This window comes from Ictidomys tridecemlineatus, chromosome 11 (genome assembly GCF_052094955.1).
Source record: "Ictidomys tridecemlineatus isolate mIctTri1 chromosome 11, mIctTri1.hap1, whole genome shotgun sequence".
In the NCBI taxonomy this organism is placed as follows: Eukaryota; Metazoa; Chordata; class Mammalia; order Rodentia; family Sciuridae; genus Ictidomys; species Ictidomys tridecemlineatus.
This window is the reverse complement of record NC_135487.1, coordinates 117140282-117160128: the sequence shown is the minus strand read 5'-3', so window position 1 is coordinate 117160128 and position 19847 is coordinate 117140282. Positions and strand designations below refer to the sequence as shown.

Sequence of the window (19847 nt, the reverse complement as noted above, 5' to 3'; positions counted from 1 at the left end):
TGTAAGGGGGGTTGTGTGGTGCTGAGGAGCAAACCCAGGGCCTTAGGTGTGTATGAAAGCACTCTACCACAAAGCCACATCCCCAGCCTTGCTTAGGGTCTCTGAACCTCAGTTTCCTCTTCTATAAACTGAGAAAAATAGTTTCTACCTCAGAGTGTTATATAGTAAGATTAAGTGTTAAATGTAAATTATATACATTATTTATATAAATGTAAATTTTATAAATAAAGGATTAAACAGAGTATTTTCAACATTTTGACAAAAGTTACTTCATTTTAAGGATATTTCCTATTTATATATTTCACTCAAACTCAGCCTCTAGACATTTAAGTGTAAAGAGCAAATAAAAACCTGATAACAGCTGTTAATCAGACATTTAACAGGCCTGTGATAAGAGGTGGCTGACCAATACCCACAAGCCAAGGAAACTAGCTAATGATCCAGTTTTATTTATTCATACAGCCTTTATGAAAGGCTTATCAGCTATGAGGCTCTGAGCTCTTTGGCGCCCATCTGGCTCCTCCTGCCCCTAGCTATATGCATGTGCTACTTTCGCTCCCAGTAACTGCATGTAGAACTTCCCCAGGAGCAGATACAAGCCCTGCTGAAGGAGGCTCAATAGTCTTTGCACATCTGGAAGTGTTGCAGGCACAACTATCTGCCCTTACATTTCTCCTCCTGGGCAGTCAGGCACCAACCCCTCTGATTTTCTGGCTCTTCTCCCCACCCCATAAGGTTTCCTGCTTGACCTAGTACCTGGACATATCATATCTACTGACTCATGGTCAAATCCTGCCTGACTTCCCACCCAGGCCTGAAGTGCCCACTGCCCACACCCTCCAGGTCACTGTGGCGGCATAGAATCCCTATTTGGTGCAAGGACCCCACTGGAAAACAAGCTTCAAGAGTGGAGGATTATTGGGTTTTTCATTCTCTGTTCTGTCCCCAGAGCCTAAATCCGTGCAAAATTTTTATTCAAAACTTACACAGAGAATTTGAGGACTATAAGAAACTCTAGGGATTGCTTACCCCAACTCCTTCATCTCAGAGGGAAAATGAAAGCAAGATGCTTAGAGTAGTTAGAGGTTTTTCACCAAGTCTAACTCCTGGTTAGCTCTCTGCTGCCCCCTTTGGGCTCCAGCTGACAAATCACACACAAATTCAGTCATTTTATTAATCAATATTTGGATTTGTTAGGTTTTGTTTTGGAAAAAATATGTAAAACCTGGTCAAAAAAACCTGCACATTAAGTTTCATGAGCACTATGCAAAATATATGGTATTACCATGAGTAAAACTGTCAAATGGTATCCGTTTCTTAAAGTCTTCTGGGGGAAGAATAGTGAAATAATGTAATAAGGAAGAAATCTCAGAAGAATACAGGAAAAGAATGGTTTAGAAGAGAAAATGTAATTGCTCTAGGAGACAGGTAATTCCCATAAGATAAGAAGAGAAAAAAATCCAAATATCGCTTAATACTGTCTGTTTCTGAACTTCCTTATTGCTTCAAAATTTAAAATAAACATTCAGCAAAGATATAAAAACTCCCTAACCAAACTCAGAATGGTGGAATAGGCAAATAGTAATGGACAGGTAGTTTTTCCAAAGAGACTTTCATTCAATCATTCATTTTTCAGTCAGTCACTCAGCAGACGTTTAGTGAGCACCTCCTATGTATGACCAAGAAGCTGAGACAAAGAGGGCGTGCACATGATCCCTAACCGCAAAGAGCTCCCATCTGATTAAAAAAAAAAAAAAAAATCATGAAGAAACAGCTAGACACAGATTGAGTTTAGAGAAAGAACTGTGGGAACACAAAGGAGGAAACTCTTCACGCAGGAAGAGCCTAATAGGATGAGGTAGGAGCCCAACGGAGAAAGGATGAGGAGCCCCAGAGAAGAAGTTTGTGACCCACAGGGCATGCGCAGTGACCATAAGAATTTAAAGGTTGCACTCGGAGGTGCAGAGAGGGGTGGATAAAACTGTAGAGAAACCAAACTGTGGCTTTTACTTTTCAGCCAAAAAAAAAGTAAAGGTGGGAGAGCCCAACAGGTTTTTTTGTTGTTGTTTTGTTTTGTTTTGTTTTTTTCTGTATGGTCTGCACTGTCAACTTACTTTTATAGGATGACAATTTATTTCTAAGGGTCAGCCATTGCCTTCTCTTTCTCCCTGTTTTCTCCTTCCAGCCGTACAGAAGAGAAGCCAGACAGGAGCTGCTGCTGCAAGCAGCTGAGCAACTCGAAAACAGAGCTCACACCTCACACCTCAAATAATGTCACTAGATGCCTATATCCCTGGGTTTGGGGGAGGCTACTGCGGGAGTTGAGGTATCTGGGGCTTTCCATACCTCAGGACTCTCTCCGTCAGGAATCAGCCTCTTGTTCTGCCATCAAGCTGAGGTTGGAGGCTGGCCAACGAAGCATTTCACTCTCACAAAACACTGTTGATTTCTCCAAGATCTTGAAAAGAGACACTGAACTAATTCTTCCTCCTTGCCTATGAGTTAAGGGATGCTGGTTCTCATCAGATGCAAAGAGCAAACAGTGCTCTGTGACAGGTGTGGGTTTACAAGTCTGTGCCTTCAACAACTGTGCATTAGCTTTTGGAATTCCTGCTGTCTGGGGTGTCCAAATAACAGATGTGTGGAACAGTAAGCAAGGTAGCTGATACTCTGAATTTCTTCCCTAGCTCTAAAATTTTATTAGTTTTTTTTAAAAATAAGCACAAATATTAACTAGTTAGTAATGTTGAATTTTGTTGAATGCATAATTGAAACAAGATTTGGTTCCAGCTCTGTATTTATTTGCTTTAACTAAAAATTTAGTGGTTAATCTCTGCTCTTTGTTTAAACTATTAATTCTTCCTGCAGAACCCTCCCTCCCTTTTACTTCAGGTCAATTTCCTAGACCTTTGAGGAGTTTGTTGTTGATATTGTTCTTTATTTCTTGGTGTGTTTTTTTTTTACTTTTTTTTTTTTTTTTTTTTTTTGGAACTGGCAATTGAACCCAGGGGTGCTTTACCACTAAACTACATACCCATCCCTTTTTTTATTTTTCTATTTTAAGACAGGACCCCATTAAGTTACTAAGGCTGACCTTGAATTTGCAATCCTAATGCCTCAACCTCCGGAGTCATTGGGATTACAGGTATCTGCCATTGCACCCAGATTTTTTTTTTAACATTTTAAGTATTTCAAAATACTACGTAGATAGTTTTTAAATTCAACTTGTACAATAAACTTGTGATTTAAAAAAAATAGCAAAACTCTGACACATCACACCCAGAACTGCTACTTCTCATAGGCAACAAATATGAATTATTTGATCTATTTATTTTTCTTTTTTTGATACTGGGGATTGAACTCATGGGCACTTAATCACTGACCCACATCCCTAGCTCTTTTTTTATTTTATTTTATTTTATTTAGAGACAGTGTCTCACTGAGTTGCTTAGGGCATCCCTAAGTTGCTGAGGCTGGCACTGAACTTGTGATCCTCCTTCCTCAGCTTCCTGAGCCACTGGGATTATTTATTGTGATATCATCTTAATATTTAGCAATAATATATTTGCTCTACCATTTTTTCTAAATTTTAAACATAATTTATTGATTCCTGCTATGAACATAAGTACTTCATTCCCATTTCCCTGTCCCCACCCTGTCCCCCTTCGTTCTCTCTATGGCTCCTCACCAACACACAGACCTTTCTGCCCACTTTGTAAGGACATGTGATGCCATAGCTTTTTTTAAATTAGACTCAATGTTTGTGCTAATGTGCATGCACACTTGAGTCACGTAGAGTATTATAATTCCATGATTGTACTTCTAACAACTCTGTTTTTCCTGTAGTTGACAATGTCTTTTCCCAGTTATCTGGTCTTGCTGCACAGCTCTCACTCTGAGACTTCTTCAGTTCACCATTCTGACAAGTCCTTTGCCCCCAGGAACACTTACACACTTTTGGTGTGAATATAAATGAGCACAATGATGATGGAAATCAGTATGGAGGCTCCTTTAAAGACTAGGAAATGGAACCCCCATATGACCCAGCTATACCACTCCTTGGTGTTTATCCTAATGAATTAAAGCCAGCGCACAATAGCAATACATGCAAACCCATGTTTATAGCCAAGCAATTCACAACAGCCTAGGTGTCCGTCAACAGAGGAATGGATAAAGAAGATGTGATGTATATACACACACAATGGATGTCATTTGTATGAAAATTGTTGGAACTCGGAAAAAAATCATGTGAAATTAACCAGACTCAGAAAGTCAAGGGTTATATGTTTTCTGTCATATGTGGTAGCTAGAGAGGGAAACAAAAGTGGGGGGAAATGGATCTCATGAAAATGGAAGGAAGATGAAAAAGATAGGGGAAGGGGTCCAGGGGAAGGAGGAAGTAGGAGAAAGGGAAGTACTGGTGAATGAAATTGATCAAATTATGTTATTTGCGTATATTTGACAATGAATCCCGGTATCATGTAGAATCATTATGGTCCAATAAAATTTTAAACTACTACATCTGAAAACTACTACATCTGAAAATGTCAGAAATACTGGTAGGAGTAATAATTCAGAGTGTACCTATAATATATCATTATAGTGTATCATTATAATATCATTATAGTTTCCTTTACTTAAGTAAATGAAAAAGATTGAGGGGTTTTTTAATGCTTCAAAACATCTACAAAATATTTTTATGTATCAACTGGCAACTTGTTACAGCACTTTTTATACAGATATATTTGTATTTTGTAGTGTGCTAGGTCCAAATAAATGAGTGGACAGGAAGGAGAAGTCCTTTCCCTCTCTTGTTTCCTGTATCTCTTGTTTTTCTCTCTTAGTTTGCTGTCTGAGTGTGGTGAGACCTCAATCCAGTTGGTTTGGAGACTGTCTTTCATGTTACAGGCTATCCTCCAATAGTCTGTGATCTTGTCTGTCTATTTATATTTCAGAATAAATTGCCAAAGAGTTTATAATAGGTGAAGTTTGTCAATTCTCACCGTGAGTGAAGTAGGAAACAAGGTAATCAGGTGAGAGTGAGAAAACAAGAAGAGATCCAAGGTTTCTCTCATGCCTAAATTTTCCTTCTGGTTCAGTTGTTTATGTACGGCTCGAATCCTTCATCAACCTACCTAGCTCTCTAGAGCAGCTTGCTGTCAAAACCAGCTATAAATGCCTATTTTTGCCCTTTTTCTTCATCAAGTAATTTAGCATTCAAGGAAATTTTAGGATAAAGATTCCATTTCCTTCTTCCTTCTATCAAAAGCAGAAAAAAGAAAACATACTCTAGTGTGTAGGTCCCAGGGCTTTGTGAAACCTCCAGATAGTCTTTAAATCTTATCAGAAAATAATACCAACTCTCATCCATCCATTCATTTGTTCAGTGAATATTGAATTCTCTTTACTAGTCAGATACTCTGCCAGCTCCTGGGCTTACAGTTATGAAGAAAACAGAAACAGGACTTGTCTGCCTCTCCCACCAGACGATCAGCTGGTTGGCGGGGGAACAGACAGTAATCAAGGAAGCCAACAAATAAGTGCATACTGGCAAACTGTGATAAGGGCTTTGTCAAAAATGAGCCGACCATACCGTGAGAACAGAAAGGAGACCCATTGCATAGAGGAAGGGGATTCGGAGGAGGAAAGGGCGAGGGGAAGTACTGGGAAGCAAAACTAATTAAATTATCAGTGTGTGCAGAAATCCCACAATGAAACCCACTATTCTGTATAATTATTATGCACCGATAAGAAATGATTCAAAAATGAGATGGCAACTGTTGAAAAATAAAGCTAAGCACATTGAAATTGTTTAAGTTATATTTGAGGCAACAGTGATTCAAAATCAGGCAGCTCTACACCACAAGAAGTTCAGGGTTACGGGGGAATATGAGGGGAAATCATTTTTAAAGTGTTTATGGGAGTAAGACAAATAAAACATCTATTTGGTTAAAAAAGGAAAGTCCCTAGCTAGAGCTCAACTGGTAATTTCTGACTGGTTGGGTCACACTGGGTTGAGTTTCTGTTTGCTTCTTGAGTTACCTAGAACACGGAAGCCATCTCAGCCTAATGATTTTATTATGTTTTTATTAGTGAGTTATAAATTCTGTATAATAGTTGGGGCTCATTGTGACATATCCACACATGCACATGACATAATTTGCTCCATTTCGTTCTGCAGTACTTCTCCTTTCTCTCTCTTCTTCCCATCCTCCTGATCTTCCTCTTTTCTACTGGTCTTCTATTTATGTTTTTATATATATTTTTTATTTTACTTATTTATTTATTTTAGTACCAGGGATTGAACTTAGGAACACTTAATCATTGAGCCACATTTCCAGCCTTTTTTCGGTTTTTTAATTTATTATTATTATTTATTTTAAGATAGGGTCTCACTAAGTTGCCTAGGGCCTCTACTAAATTGCTGACACTAGCCTTGAACTTGTGATCCTCCTGCCTCAGTCTCCCAAGCTGCATGGGCCATTATGCCTGGCCTATTTGATTATTTTTTTAATTGGTATATGATAATTCTACACAAAGTAGAACTCATTGTTATATGTTATGTTATATATTCATATTTGTACATAGTATAATCTGGAGGGTTTCATTCACTAGTATCACCCCTTTCCTTCTCCTCCCTTCCCCTCGATCTCCTTGCCAAAATTATACTATAGAGCTATAGTAATAAAAACTGCATGGAATTGGCATCAAAACTGACAACAGAATAAAATAGAAGACACAGAGATAAGCACACAGATACAGTCATCCCATCCTTGACAAAGGTGCCAAAAACTTACCTTGGGAAAAGACAGTCTTTTTAATAATGGTGCTGGAAAAACTAGGTATCCAAATGAACAAGAAGAAAACTAGATCCTTATCTCTTACCCTGCACAAAAATCAATTCAGAATGGATCAAAGACCCAGGAATTAGACCAGAACTTTGTAACTGCTCAAAGGAAACATAGGATTAACACTCCAACATATGGATGCAGACATCAACCAATAAGACTGTTAACATTAATAATGTATACAAACAACACTTAATAATTTTATTAACTTTTTATGTTTCAAATCATTCCATTTTCCTTAAGTGAATAAGCTTCCTTTTTCTTTCTGACCATTTTAAAACACACGTAAACAAAACATAAACAGATTATTTTGAACAATTAGAGGCGTAGCAGCTTGTTGGTAATTTTGAACTTAGTTTGCAAATAAAATAGATTTTATCCTTCAGTCAATATCAGAGTCCCTCGCTCACCCACCTCGGAAGGGGCTGCATCCCCTGTGCTCCGTGTGCAGAATTCTTAATCTCTGCCTCCAGCTGACTGCTTGCTTTCTATTCTTCTTCTTGCCCTCTGCAGTGTCAAATTCAAATCCACTCAATCCTCAAAGCTCCCAGGATCCAAAAGAGGAGAAACTCTTTCCTCAGGGAACAAGATAGGAGGGAAGCTGGATGAACAATGACCACTGGTTAGGAATTGGAATAAAAGGTAGAGGAAAAACTGGGGAAACAAAACCAAACAACAACAACAACAACAAAATAGGAAAATGGATTTTCAAGGTGGAAAAGCCAGAGGCATGAACAGGAAGGATGGCTCCTTTAGAAAATGAAATCTATGAATAGAGCTGGAATATCCTCCAGGCCTCACAGAGTGAGAGGGAAAATGTCAATATCTGAAATTAATATCATATTTCCTTGTGTCCTGTGACCCCCAGAACAGATGTTCCAGGGTTTTTTTTTTAAGTGCACTGTAGTTATACATTATAGGGGTTCATTTTGACATATTCATAAATGCGTATAACATAGTTTTCTCCATTTTTGAGACCTTCCCTCCGCCATCTCCAACCCCTTCCTCTACTCTGTTGGTCTTCTGTTTATTTATAACTGACTGGAATGCATTGTGACATATTTATACTTGCACACAGAATAATTTGCAGACCCACGTCTTCAAAGACCTATTACCTGTTGTGTATTGGAGATGCAGAGAAAGATAAGAATGGATTTCAATGACAGTTCAGTGTAGGAGGCAAACACATAAAGCCCAGAACATAGCACATTCAGTGCTGTGTTTAACACAATACTATACTAAAGTCATTTACTAACATTAACCGGAAGACAAGTTGGTCAAAAACTGTCGGATACAGGTTGTATTGACTGTAACTGTGAGTTCCCTGAGGGCTGGGAATTATCAGAATCTTCTTCACTTCTACTTCGGTGGAACAACAAGGGTGCATAAAACATCCTCAGTGAATATCTATTACTAAAATGAATAAATAGATGCTAAGATACTTATACCTTAGATAGTGGGCAGATACCATAGACATGTTTTTTCTTTAACATTTAAAATTTTATTATTAGCCAGGTGCAGTGGCACACACATACAGGTGCCACTGCACTTGGCTAATAATAAAATTTTAAATGTTTATTATTTTAAAATTATTAATATTTTTATATTTAATTTTTATTTAAAAATATTTAAATTTATTATTTAAAATTAATAATAATAAATTAGTATTATTTTTAAAAAATTTAAATGACCCAACTCGGGAGGATCACAAGGAGGATTACAAGGTCCAGACCATCCTTAGCAACTTAATGAGACCCTGTCTCAAAATAAAAAATAAAGAGGGTTGAAGATGTAGCTCAATAGTAAAGTGCCCCTGGGTTCAATCCCCAGCATTCCCCCAAAATATCAATGTTTTTAATTAACACATCATATTTATACATATGTATGAGGTATAATGTGATATTTTGATATATGTATACAATGTGACATGATTAAATCAAGTTAATTGGGGCTGGGAATGTGGCTCAAGCGGTAGCGTGCTCGCCTGGCATGCGTGCGGCCCGGGTTCGATCCTCAGCACCACATACCAACAAAGATGTTGTGTCTGCCGAGAACTAAAAAATAAATATTAAAAATTCTCTCTCTCTCTCTCTCTCTCTCTCTCTCTCTCTCTCTCCTCTCTCACTCTCTCTTTAAAAAATAAATAAATAAATAAGTTAATTAACATATTCATCACTTCCTTCAACTATCTTTTTATGGTGAGACATGTGAGATTAATTCTCTTGATTATTTTGAAATATATAACACATTTTTTTTTTGTTGTTGCTAGGAACTGAACCCAGGGCCTCATGCATGCTAGCTAGGCAAGTGCTGTACCACTGAGACACATCCTGTGCCCCCTATAATATATTATTATTGACTATAGCAGCCCTGCTAACCAATAGATCTCAAAATCTATCATCTTGTCTATCTGAAACTGTGCACTTTTCATTAAACATCTCTCTATTCCCTACAGCATCATAGGATTTTAAGCACAAGCACTTCTTAAGTTTGAACTAACCCTCTGGCAGTGCAATCAGGAAGATGATTGGGAAAGAAAGTGGTTAGGAGGCTACAGGTTGTGGCTCAAACAGTTACAGGAAAGTAAACAATCGACTGGTGGTGGTGGGAAAGAGGAAGCCTCAAAATGCCACCTGAATTTATGCCTTGAGCAACAGAAGAAAATGGAAGGAGTAGAGAAAGGCCCAACAGAAGAGCAGCACCAGTCCTGAGCAGGATTGTGATCTGGAAGAAGAGGTCCCCATGAGAGCGTCACCCAGGTGACTAAGGAAATGTGTCAAGTGCTGGGAGAATTCAGAATCCACTGAATTTTTAAAAAATGTTTTTGTAGTTGTAGATGGACAGAATGCCTTTATTTTACTTGTTTATTTTTATGTGGTGCTGAGGATGGAACCCAGTGCCTCACACATGCCAGGCAAGTGCTCTGTCACTGAGCTACAGCCCCAGCCCCAGAATCCACTGAATTTAACCACTGGGATATTGCTGGGGGCAAACCAGCAGCAAGGGATTGCAAAATGAATGGTTGAATAACTGGAGAGGGTGGGCAGCTGCTGTTTCAGAAGTCACTGTTTCTAAAAAAAGGAGAGAAACAGAATGTGTTTTAACCAAGATGATTTCCTGCCAAGGCCTGTGACCCAATTGAAAAGGAGAAGCCAGGGGAGGTCATGACTGCCCAGCAGAGGATCCCAGTATTGGTCCCTCTCAGACCAGCTCTAGGCAGGGGGAAAGAGCTAAGGCTTCTCTAAGGACACAGTCAAGGGAGGCCTGGGATCCCTCCTTGTGGACTCTGCAGGACTGAGTGGGAATGGGGAGCACCTTCCTCCAGGGACTTCCCCAAATGAGCAGAAGCCCAGCTGAGTCTGCAGCAGATAGAGGAGAAAAGGATCAGAGACTGACAGAGAAAGTGGACAGAGTGGGCCCTGCGATGGTGGTTCCAAAGCCCTCATCTCCAGGTGCAAATTACAAACTCTCCCTTTTTCTTCCTTTTTTAAAAAATCTGGATCCAAGAGGAAGGAAGGAAGGAAGGCTGAGAATTTGGACCTCACCATGAAGAAGTAAAGGGTTACAGAAGAAAGCCATTACCTGAACAGAGGGGCCTCATGGGGATGGAACTAGAGTTCTGGCTGACTGGATTCCTGGCAGTGCAGCGGTAGCTGCCACTGTCCTCAGATCTCCAGGAGACCCTGAGAGTGGTTCCTCCATGGGACACAACTTCCCCCTGGCCGTGGGGGTCCCAGCTGTACTGAACATCTTCTCCAGCTTCTTCCACGAAGCAGGCCAAGGTGACGAAGCAGGTCCTGTTCCTCATGATCTGGGAGCGGACAGTGATATTGGGCTTCTTCAGCCTCCCTGTGCCAAAAAGAGTCTCAAGCTATAAGAGAGCTCAGGTCCAGGGAAGTAAGAAAGGACAAGGATGAAAAAATTAATGTGCATCCCTCCTCCCCTCCTCACCGTAGACATGCAGGGTGAAATCCTTGGTGATGTTGGTCAGGGGAGAACGCAGACTTATGCAAGCTTTATAAGTGCCAGAGTCCCTCAGCCCCAAGGGGCTAATTTGAAGAGAATAATCATAATGAGGGTTGCTCAGTCGTCCACTGTATGGTCCCTGAATCTCAGAAACCAGGACTGGCTTGCCAGCTGGTCCGGGTTGCAAAACAGCAATAAGCCCTTTGGAGCTCCATGTGACACTTTCTATCTCCTGCTCCACTGGGACCTCCAGGGGCAGAATGGCTGACTCCCCAAGGGTGCCAATCACTATCTTTCCCACTGTGACTTCTCCCAGGATTCCTGACCCTGCAGACAGAGAAAGGAAAGTGTCAGTGTCTCCCTGCCCACTAAGGAAAGCCACAGACTTTGTCACTCCAGGCCCACCCACTCTAGGCCCATCTTATCTTCTCAAGGGTGTTATTCTCCCCTCCCCAGGGCCTGGAGAGAATCAGGATTGCTTCTCCACCTTCTGTCTACTCTAGAGCTGCTGTTCAGGGTGCATGCTTGAGTTCCTGGGGTACCTGTACTTAAGGATCCAGGTACCTGTACAAATGTGTGGCACTGAGACCAGGTGGGAGCTGCTGTTGCTGACTGGGTTCTTGATTATGCAGGTAAAGGTCAGAGCACTGTCCTCTGGCCTCAAGGAAACACTGAGGACAGACCCTCCATGGGATATCACAGTCCGGGGACCCAGTGGTGTCCAGCTGTAGGCCACAGTGTCTCCTCCACTTTCTGCCACACATGTCAGGATGATGATGCAGTTTCCATTATCACCAATCCTGGAGCTCAGTGTGACGCGGGGTGGGACCAGCTTTTCTGAGTGTGCAAAATGGAACAGAGTGAGGACTGGGAAACCCTATGGACTTCTACTTTACAAGATAGAAAACACAATACATTGCAACCCAAAACCCTGCACCACCCCTGAGTTTACAAAAGGAACAACAGAGGCAGGATCTGCCCACATCTACTCTAGAGTTTTAGGCTTTACGAGGTAATGTCACTTAATATCTCTTTTGATTTCCAGAACAATTCCATGAGCCACATAAGGATGTGTTATATCTGTTCTATTTCACAGGCTTAGAATGGTTAAGTAATTTGCCCAAAGTGATGAATCCCAAACTCAGACCCAGTGGATTTGGCCTGGGTTCCTACCCCTATATGGAATAAAGAGACACATGCCTGGGACTGTGTTGTAATTACATCTTTCCCCAGTAGGGGGCTCTATGGCATGCCCTGAGCTTCCAAATATTGACCGGGGCCTGGAGAGGATGTGGTCCTGTGTTTTTGAGGTTTCTTCCACCCACTTCCACTGCCTTGCTATCCTCTTCCCCCTGGCCCATGCATCCCATACTATTCCTCAGATGCCCCCTTCCCATTATTTGCCAGAACCAGGAGCATTTGGGAGAGGAAGCAAGAACAACAGACAACCCAGACAGGATTGACCAAGCCATAGAGCATGGGAGGAGGACACTCTGCTATTCATCCTCAGTCCTGTGGCCCAGCTCACTGCAGCCCCGAGTGTCCCCTGGGAGGAAGCAACTTGAACTCCCACTGGTTAGTAACTTTCTGCTGCCTCACCGCAGTGTCTTATAGACCAAACTCTAGCATGGAAACCCTTTCCCCTTTGATTTTTGCAGGCTCTCTTCTTAGATCCTTCACTAGTTCAGAGAGCTAAAGATTGTCACATGCCAGTGTGAGAAACGCACTCATCTGTCAAACCCAAAGAATGGACTGAGCGACATGAGGTCTAGCAAAAAGCAAGGAGTTTTTCAAGTGCAGGTGTCTGGGGAAGCAGGCACACCCAGATTGGGTACAACCAGCATTCTGTCCCCTAGAGCACAAGGTCCCTCCTCTGGTTCTTCATTGTCTGAGTACTATGGGGTATACAGCCTTCCCGAACGCCAGCTAAGTTTTACTATCTCCAGTTGGGTTATTCAAAGAAATACACCTTTTGTTGTCCTTACTTCCCTGGGTTCTCTGGTGGCAGGAAAGTCCCTTTGGATTGAGTCCCTTTGGGTGAGAACACAGTGCATCTCTGTTGGTCAAGCTGGGCCCCCTTCTTCTCACCTCCTGTTTGTCAAGAGGCTATGGATTTCTATATTTGGTATTAACTGTAATTCTTTTCATTCTCTCCCCTTCAGCTGCCTTTCTTACATGCCAAGTCATTTTACATTTTAAGCTAAATATTGCATTTTGAAAATGGACCACCAGACTTTTTATGTCTCATAACGGGAAGCCAAGGAACCAGGGCACAAGACACAGCATCAGGATACCTAAATTCTTGTTATGGTTTTGATATGAGGTGTCCCTCAAAAGCTCCCATGTTAATGTAGGAGGTGATATGGTTAAATTATAAGAGCTGTATCCTAATCAGTGGATTAATTCATTTGATGAACTAATAATTTGAATGCACTACCTAGGTGGTAACTATAGGTAGGTGGGGCATGACTGGAGGAATAACTCTCTGGGCATGCCCTTGGGGATCATATCTTCCCCAGGCTCCTCCCTCTCTCTCCCTGCTTCTCAGGCACCATGACATTCTGCCTCACCTCAGGCCCAGAGCCATGGATTCAGCCAGCCAAGGTCTGAACCTCTGAAACAGTGAACCAAAATAAACTTTTCCTCCTAGCAATGACTGTGAGACTGACTGGTTGGATATTTTAGGTCACAACAACAGAAAAACTAACACCGTTCTCTTTCCAAGTCTTCCACCTGCTGAGTTCTGTGTGGTGGACTTAGTTTCCTTAACTGAGAATACAAACCCTTGCCTGCCCACTGGCAGGGCTGTTGTAAGGCACCAGTGACGTGGGAAATGCTCTGTGAAGGATAAAATCCTGGCTTATTTTTATGGTTGTGCCCCTGGGCATCAACCCAGAGTGAAAGGCTTAGGGGAGTGCCTCCCCCTGGTAGATCAGTAGACCCCCATCTCTTGCCCACAAACCGATCAACACTATTCCATGTGGAGCACATCTTGCCAGGATAGCCATCAGCATGTTGAGAGGCCTTTCCCACCAGCTTTGGGCCCACCCTAGTGAACATCCTACCCAGGTTCCCACAGCTCCACCCCTCTTGTTGCTAAGAACTGGCTGTAACCAGCCCAGGCCCCAAATCTCCAATCGTGTGTACCTGACAAGGGAGCAATCCCAACATCCCCCACTAGACCAATGGCTCCATCTCATGGGAATATTTTCTAACACACAACCAAGGAGAATGGCAAGACTCCCACCTTCCTCGGTCAGTTAGTTTCCCTGGGTCCCCCTCAGTCAGCCTCCCTACCTTGCCCACCTAACCACTGCGGGGGAACCACTCTGCCATGACACCCAGAGACCTTGAACATCTTCCTCAGGCTAAATTTGAACCACAGCTAGTCTGTATTGGGCCAAAATTTCAGAACACAAGAGGCTAAAAGAACTATCCCTTCTCTCCCTCTCCCTCCCTCTCCCTCTCTCTCCCTCTCCCTCCCTCTCTCTCCCTCTCCCTCCCTCTCCCTCTCTCTCCCTCTCTCCCCCTCTCTTCCCTGGAAGGCAATCAGGAGACACTTCCTTGTAGCCTTGGGCTCTAATGAGGTATGCGGCTTCCCCTGCAGAAGAGAGCAGTGGACCATAAAACCTCCTCATTGCAAGAACAGACTCCCCAGCATCATGTGTCTCACAGCTTGCATCACAGTCATCTGACTCCTTCTGCTCCAGTGGTATCTTTTCTGGTGAGTGGAACAAGGAACTGGGGAGGCCTTTTGGTGTTTCTTCCTTTGACTATCTGTGTAAGTAATGAACTGTCTGAATCACAAAGTGACTCAAGGTATCTTCCAGATCAGCCAGGTGCTGACCCAGGCTTTGACATTTTTTAGGAGATTCTCTCTGGTAACCTTAATTTAGATATTTTTTTAGAGTAAGCCTATGTCAGTCTTCTAATTGGAAAGTAAAGTGTAAATGTTACTAAATATGACTAACAGTGACTGTGAAACTGACACGGCCCCCATCCACCTGCCCCAGAACACTCACCAAAGACTTGCAGCTGGTACTCCTGGATATGAGTGATAAGGGAAGTCCTCAGGTTAATGTGGGCCCGGTAGTACCCTGCATCCTCTTGGCTCAGATTGCCGATCTGCAGGGAGTGGCCTGGACCCACCACATTCATGCGGCCCCAGTACCGGCTCTCCGCCTGGTAAAAGGTGTCTCGCCCTCCACCTTCTACTATGGTGACTGTGGCAATTGCCCCAGGGACTGAACGGGACATCCAGGAGATGCTCTCTACCTGCTGTTCTGGCAGCACATGCAGGGGCAGAGTGACAGACCCTCCTAGAGTCCCAGTTATCACCAGAGGTGCTGGGTCCTCTCTGGACATTCTTGGACCTGTGGACACAGAATAAAAACTTCAGGGCATTCTGACTGAGCCAGGAGGTTACAATGGGCCTGAGTCAGGAAAGGGATGACCATCCCCATGTCATAGATGAGAAAATGGAGACCTCAAGCATATTGAGGTGGCCTGCCCAAGGCTCCATAGCTAGTTAGTGGTAGAACTAGAGCAGGAGCGAGTACCCACCCCTTCACGTAGGAGGCTCTTCTTCAGTATCAAACTCATTAACATATGATGAAATAGCTACCCAAAAGCTATCCAAGGACTCCCAGGTGCCAAGTGCAAGGGAAACTAGGGCAATTCTGGGGAAGTACCTGATGATCCCTGCTGTCACTGGCTGACAGGCTAGGTCAGAACTCACCCGACCCAGCCCCATCTACAACATAGACTGTCTGTCGTACAGCATCCCCAGAATTGTTTGTCTGTCCAGCCACCTCTCAAACGGAAACCAGCTCCTGTGAGGCCCATCAAGATTCCTGAAGTGCATTTTTCTGGGGCAGGGGGACTAGTGTAGTGCTGGCCAAGCCAGTTTAGGGTGCTCAGTGGGCCAGAGGTTGAGATCCCAGCCTACAATGAACTTAAGAGAAGAGTGTAAGCCCTCAGGCACCAGGCAGACTGCTCAAGTTCAAACTTTTGCACTACTAGCTGTGTGATCTCAGGCAGGTAGCCCTCTGAATCTCAGTTTTTTCTCCTGTAAAATAGAAATGTCATCTAGGATTTCATAAAGGTTAAATGAAATAAAGCAAGAAAACATTATCTAATATTAGTACTTATAATAATTATTAGAGTAAATTATTAGAATTCCTTCTCTTCCTCCTCCCTCTCTTCCTCTTCCCCCTCCCCCTTTTGAGGACTGGGAAATGAACACAGGATCTTGCACAAGCAGAGCAAGTGCTCTACCAGCTCTTTTAAATTTTTTAATTTTTTGACAAGGTCTTACTAGGTTGCATAGGCTGACCTCAAACTTGCACGATCCTCCTTCCTCAGCCTCTCAAGTACACTCTTAGTACTTTTTTTTCTTTGAGACAAAAAGACAAAACTCACTAAGTTGCTTAAGGCCTCACTAAACTGCTAAGGCTGGTCTAGAACTTGTGATCCTCCTGCCTCGGTCTCCCCAATCACTAGGATGACAGGCAAGCACCACTGTGCCTGGCACTCTTAGTATTCTTAAAGATACGTAACATCATTGGAATAAATTAGTGAGTGCACCAAATTTGCACTCCATTAAATCTAGTCATCATCCTTGTAGAACACTTTTTAAGGATTTTTAAAAATTTTCATTCATGCACTATGATCATATACAATAGTGGGTTTTGTTGTGATGTATTTGTACATGCACATGACATAACTTGACCAGTTTCATTCCCCAGTACCTCTTCTTTCCCTTCTCTTTTCCCCTGATTCCCTTCCTCAACTCTAATGGTCTCCTTTCAATTTTTGTGAGGTCTCTTTTTAAATTCTTTTCTAACTTCCACATAGGAGAGAAAACTCCTGACCCTGGACTTTCTGAGACTGGTTTGTTTCACTCAACAAGATGCTGTCCGATTTCATCCATTTTTCCTCAAATGACATAATTTCCTTCTTTGTGGCCCAGTAAAACTCCATTGTGTATAAATACCACATTTTCTGTGTCCATTTATCTGTTGAGAGATGCCTAGGGTGGTTTCATAACTCGGTTGTTGTGAATTGTGCTGCCATTTCTCAGTAGCATGGACCATCTCTGTATTTTTGCCACATACACATGCAATCCCAGAAGGCAGAAACTCTGAAACTGACACAAGGGCTGTCACACAGTTATTTAGAGAGAAAAGGCAGCACGGCTCAGGGAGGGATCTGGGTCCTGATTTGAACTTGGATTTGGAAGCACTGCTCATATCACTATCACCTAAGTCAGATGAGGAGCCTCCTTGTTAAAAGTAGAACCAAGAAGTTCTGTGGTCACCATGAGTGGGAGGATGCACACCATGCTGGGGACCACAGCATCTTGGTGTGTTCACCATAGAACCCACTGGACAGCTCAATGCTCACGTCCTCCATGGAGGACGTGAGGCTAGCTCTGCCTGGAGCCAGCTTGTGGGAAGCATCCCACAGCAGGGTGATACTGACCAGTAGACCTTCCTCTCTCCAAACTGGGCCCTAGGTCTGATATCGAGCCTGGGGGAACCCTACCAGGGACAAGCAGCTTTGTGTACCCTTAAACCCTCAAGTACAATAACTCCCTGGGCTCAGTTCAGGTTCTGTTCCCTTGATGCAGCCTTGTCCAAGCTCCATACTTCTAGCCCAGCCATGCCTTCCCCTATTTCTGAGATTTTATTGGCTAATTTTGTTTTAAACATGTACTTCCTTCTGCCTCACACAAATATGTGTGTAGTGTGTCTTTCCCCAGATTCCGTAGCTCCCCAAAGAGAGAAGACGGTGGAAGGGATTAATGCCTGACTAATAAAACAAGTCAGGCTGGGTGGGTTCACCTCATGGGTAGGTGTGGTGGGGTGAGTGTCAGGCTCCTTGGCGTGAATCCTGTTTTCTGACACTGATGAAAGGAAAGTGAAACAGAGGAGTCAGAGGCAGGACACAAATCCCAACAGCCAGACACTTGGCTGAGCACTCTGTACACATATTTCATTTAATCCTCCTCAAAAACTTGTAAAGTAGTTATTCTTCTTCCCGATTTCCATATGGAGATCATGAAATTTAAAGAATTTAAGAAACTCGCTCATACTCCTCAGCTAGGGAGGGTAGAGTTCAAACTAAACCCAGGTGCTTCTGACCCTAAAATTGATGCTCTGTATGCTACCCTGTACTGTCAACAGCAGGATTTCCCACACTGAATTCCTCCCTCATGTCACACTGACACCCCTTTTCTAAAACACACACAGTGATCACTAAGGAAGGGCCTGACCAGAAACCATGACATGGAGACAGCTCCATGTGCATGCTCTGCAGTTGAAGCGGGGGGGTGTTACAAGAATCCAGCTTCTGGTTTCAGTTCTCTCTTTAATGGTGGCTCTGTGGTTCTCTGAGACTCTTGTTGCTGCCCTGTTCCCATAGTTGCATTCTGCTGAATAGTTGCACTGTGCTGACTTTCAGTTTCACTGACCACCTGCCTGTGCCAGTGCATGGTCACTGAGGCTCCCAGCCCTGTCTATCATCTGAAAACCTGGTGTAATACTACTACCTGCCTTATTCACATCCTAGTGTTGCATTAGAGATCAAAATGTTTTACACATAAGTGAAAGTCTTTATTAACATCTGCAAGTTTTAAACACATTAAAGAGGTTTATCAACGTGTTAAAGGCCGGAGTAGGGACAATCTTGAAGGCAAGTGACTCTGATAGCCAGTATACTCTGGCCCCACCCCCTGCCCACCCCACTCCCACCCCACTCACCCTGGAGGGGGAACAAAACTGAAAGCTTGGAACTCAGGAGATAGACCAGAACACAGCCCCTCACCACAAATTTCTCAAGAACTATCTTCTTTTAACCCACATGCCAAGCCATCTCCTGCCAGGGATCAGATCCTCATCAGGGGCAAGCAGTGAGAATCCAGAGGGGCAGGAAGAGCCCACAAGGCGTTGGGCTTGAGATCCTCTACTGAAGTCATTTGGGGGACAAAGAAGTCCCTATCCATCATGAGAGGTGACTCTTAGGGACTAGCAAGAGAAGTAAAAGGTGGAACAAGACACAGAGCACCTACTACAGAACACAAACCCCAAGCAGCATCCCTATGGGTCCTTAAAAACCTGAATGTCTCAGGAAACACACTTGAAAGGGCAAGAAGCAGAAAAGGCAGGTCCTGGAAGTGGGTGTGGCTGATCCCCTGTCTGGTGCCCCCATCACTCAGCCTCTCTGGAAATGTCCAGGGTTCTTGTGCAACATCAGTAGAAGAAATGTGAGGATCACAAGGACATGGCTGGGCCTGCATGACCTAAGATCATTGCAGAGGCGTAAGCACATGTGTGCACATGCATGCACGTGCGCACATACACACAACACACACACACACACACACACACACACACACACACAGAGTCTGGTTCCCACAGAGGCAGCACCTTCAATGAAAACTGCTCATTCTTAGACTAAACCATTGTGCAGGGCAGGTAGAAGATTGTGGGAGGGATGCACTTACCCATGAGAAGACTAAGGAGGAGCCAAGACCATGGCAGAGAAGGTGCCATAAGGATGGGCCAGCCTTGCAGCAGCAGGAAGATTGTGTGTGTGAATGTGAGCCCACAATGTGAGCCCACAAACATTTCCTGTATTTGGTGTCACCACTTTAATCATACGTAGTTTTCAAGTCACAAGATGTGAAGATGAGGGGGACACAAAAGAAGGAAGGATGAGAATCACCACAGTGAGCTATTTAAAAACCCAAACCACTGCACATGTGGTGCGAGGCTACATCACGTACAACCAGAGAAATGAAAAGTTGAGCTGCAATTGTGCACAATGAGTCCAAATGCATTCTGCTGTCCTATATACCTAATTAAAATAAATTAATTAATTAAAAAACAAACAAACACAAAGCTAATGATGCCACAGACTTACTTTAAACCCTTCAGGGGTCTACTATCCCTTACAAGGCAAAGAAGTCCAGAATCAAAATCCCGGTGGGCAAGGCCCTTTATGATCAGCTTGCATCTTGTTCACAATCCC

General features: G+C 43.1%; 1 protein-coding gene across 1 annotated transcript; it reads right to left on the bottom strand.

The window, feature by feature from the left end:
• Positions 1–7035: 7035 nt before the first annotated feature.
• On the bottom strand, positions 7036–19427 carry LOC120890507 (T-lymphocyte surface antigen Ly-9-like). Its single transcript, XM_040287276.2, has 6 exons — positions 19321–19427; positions 14837–15187; positions 11379–11651; positions 10800–11141; positions 10431–10697; positions 7036–7449 (listed from the first exon to the last, which is right to left on the bottom strand). Exons 1-6 carry the CDS (start codon positions 19367–19369, stop codon positions 7370–7372), a joined length of 1362 nt encoding a protein of 453 aa, XP_040143210.2. The 5' UTR covers positions 19370–19427; the 3' UTR covers positions 7036–7369.
• Positions 19428–19847: the final 420 nt, after the last annotated feature.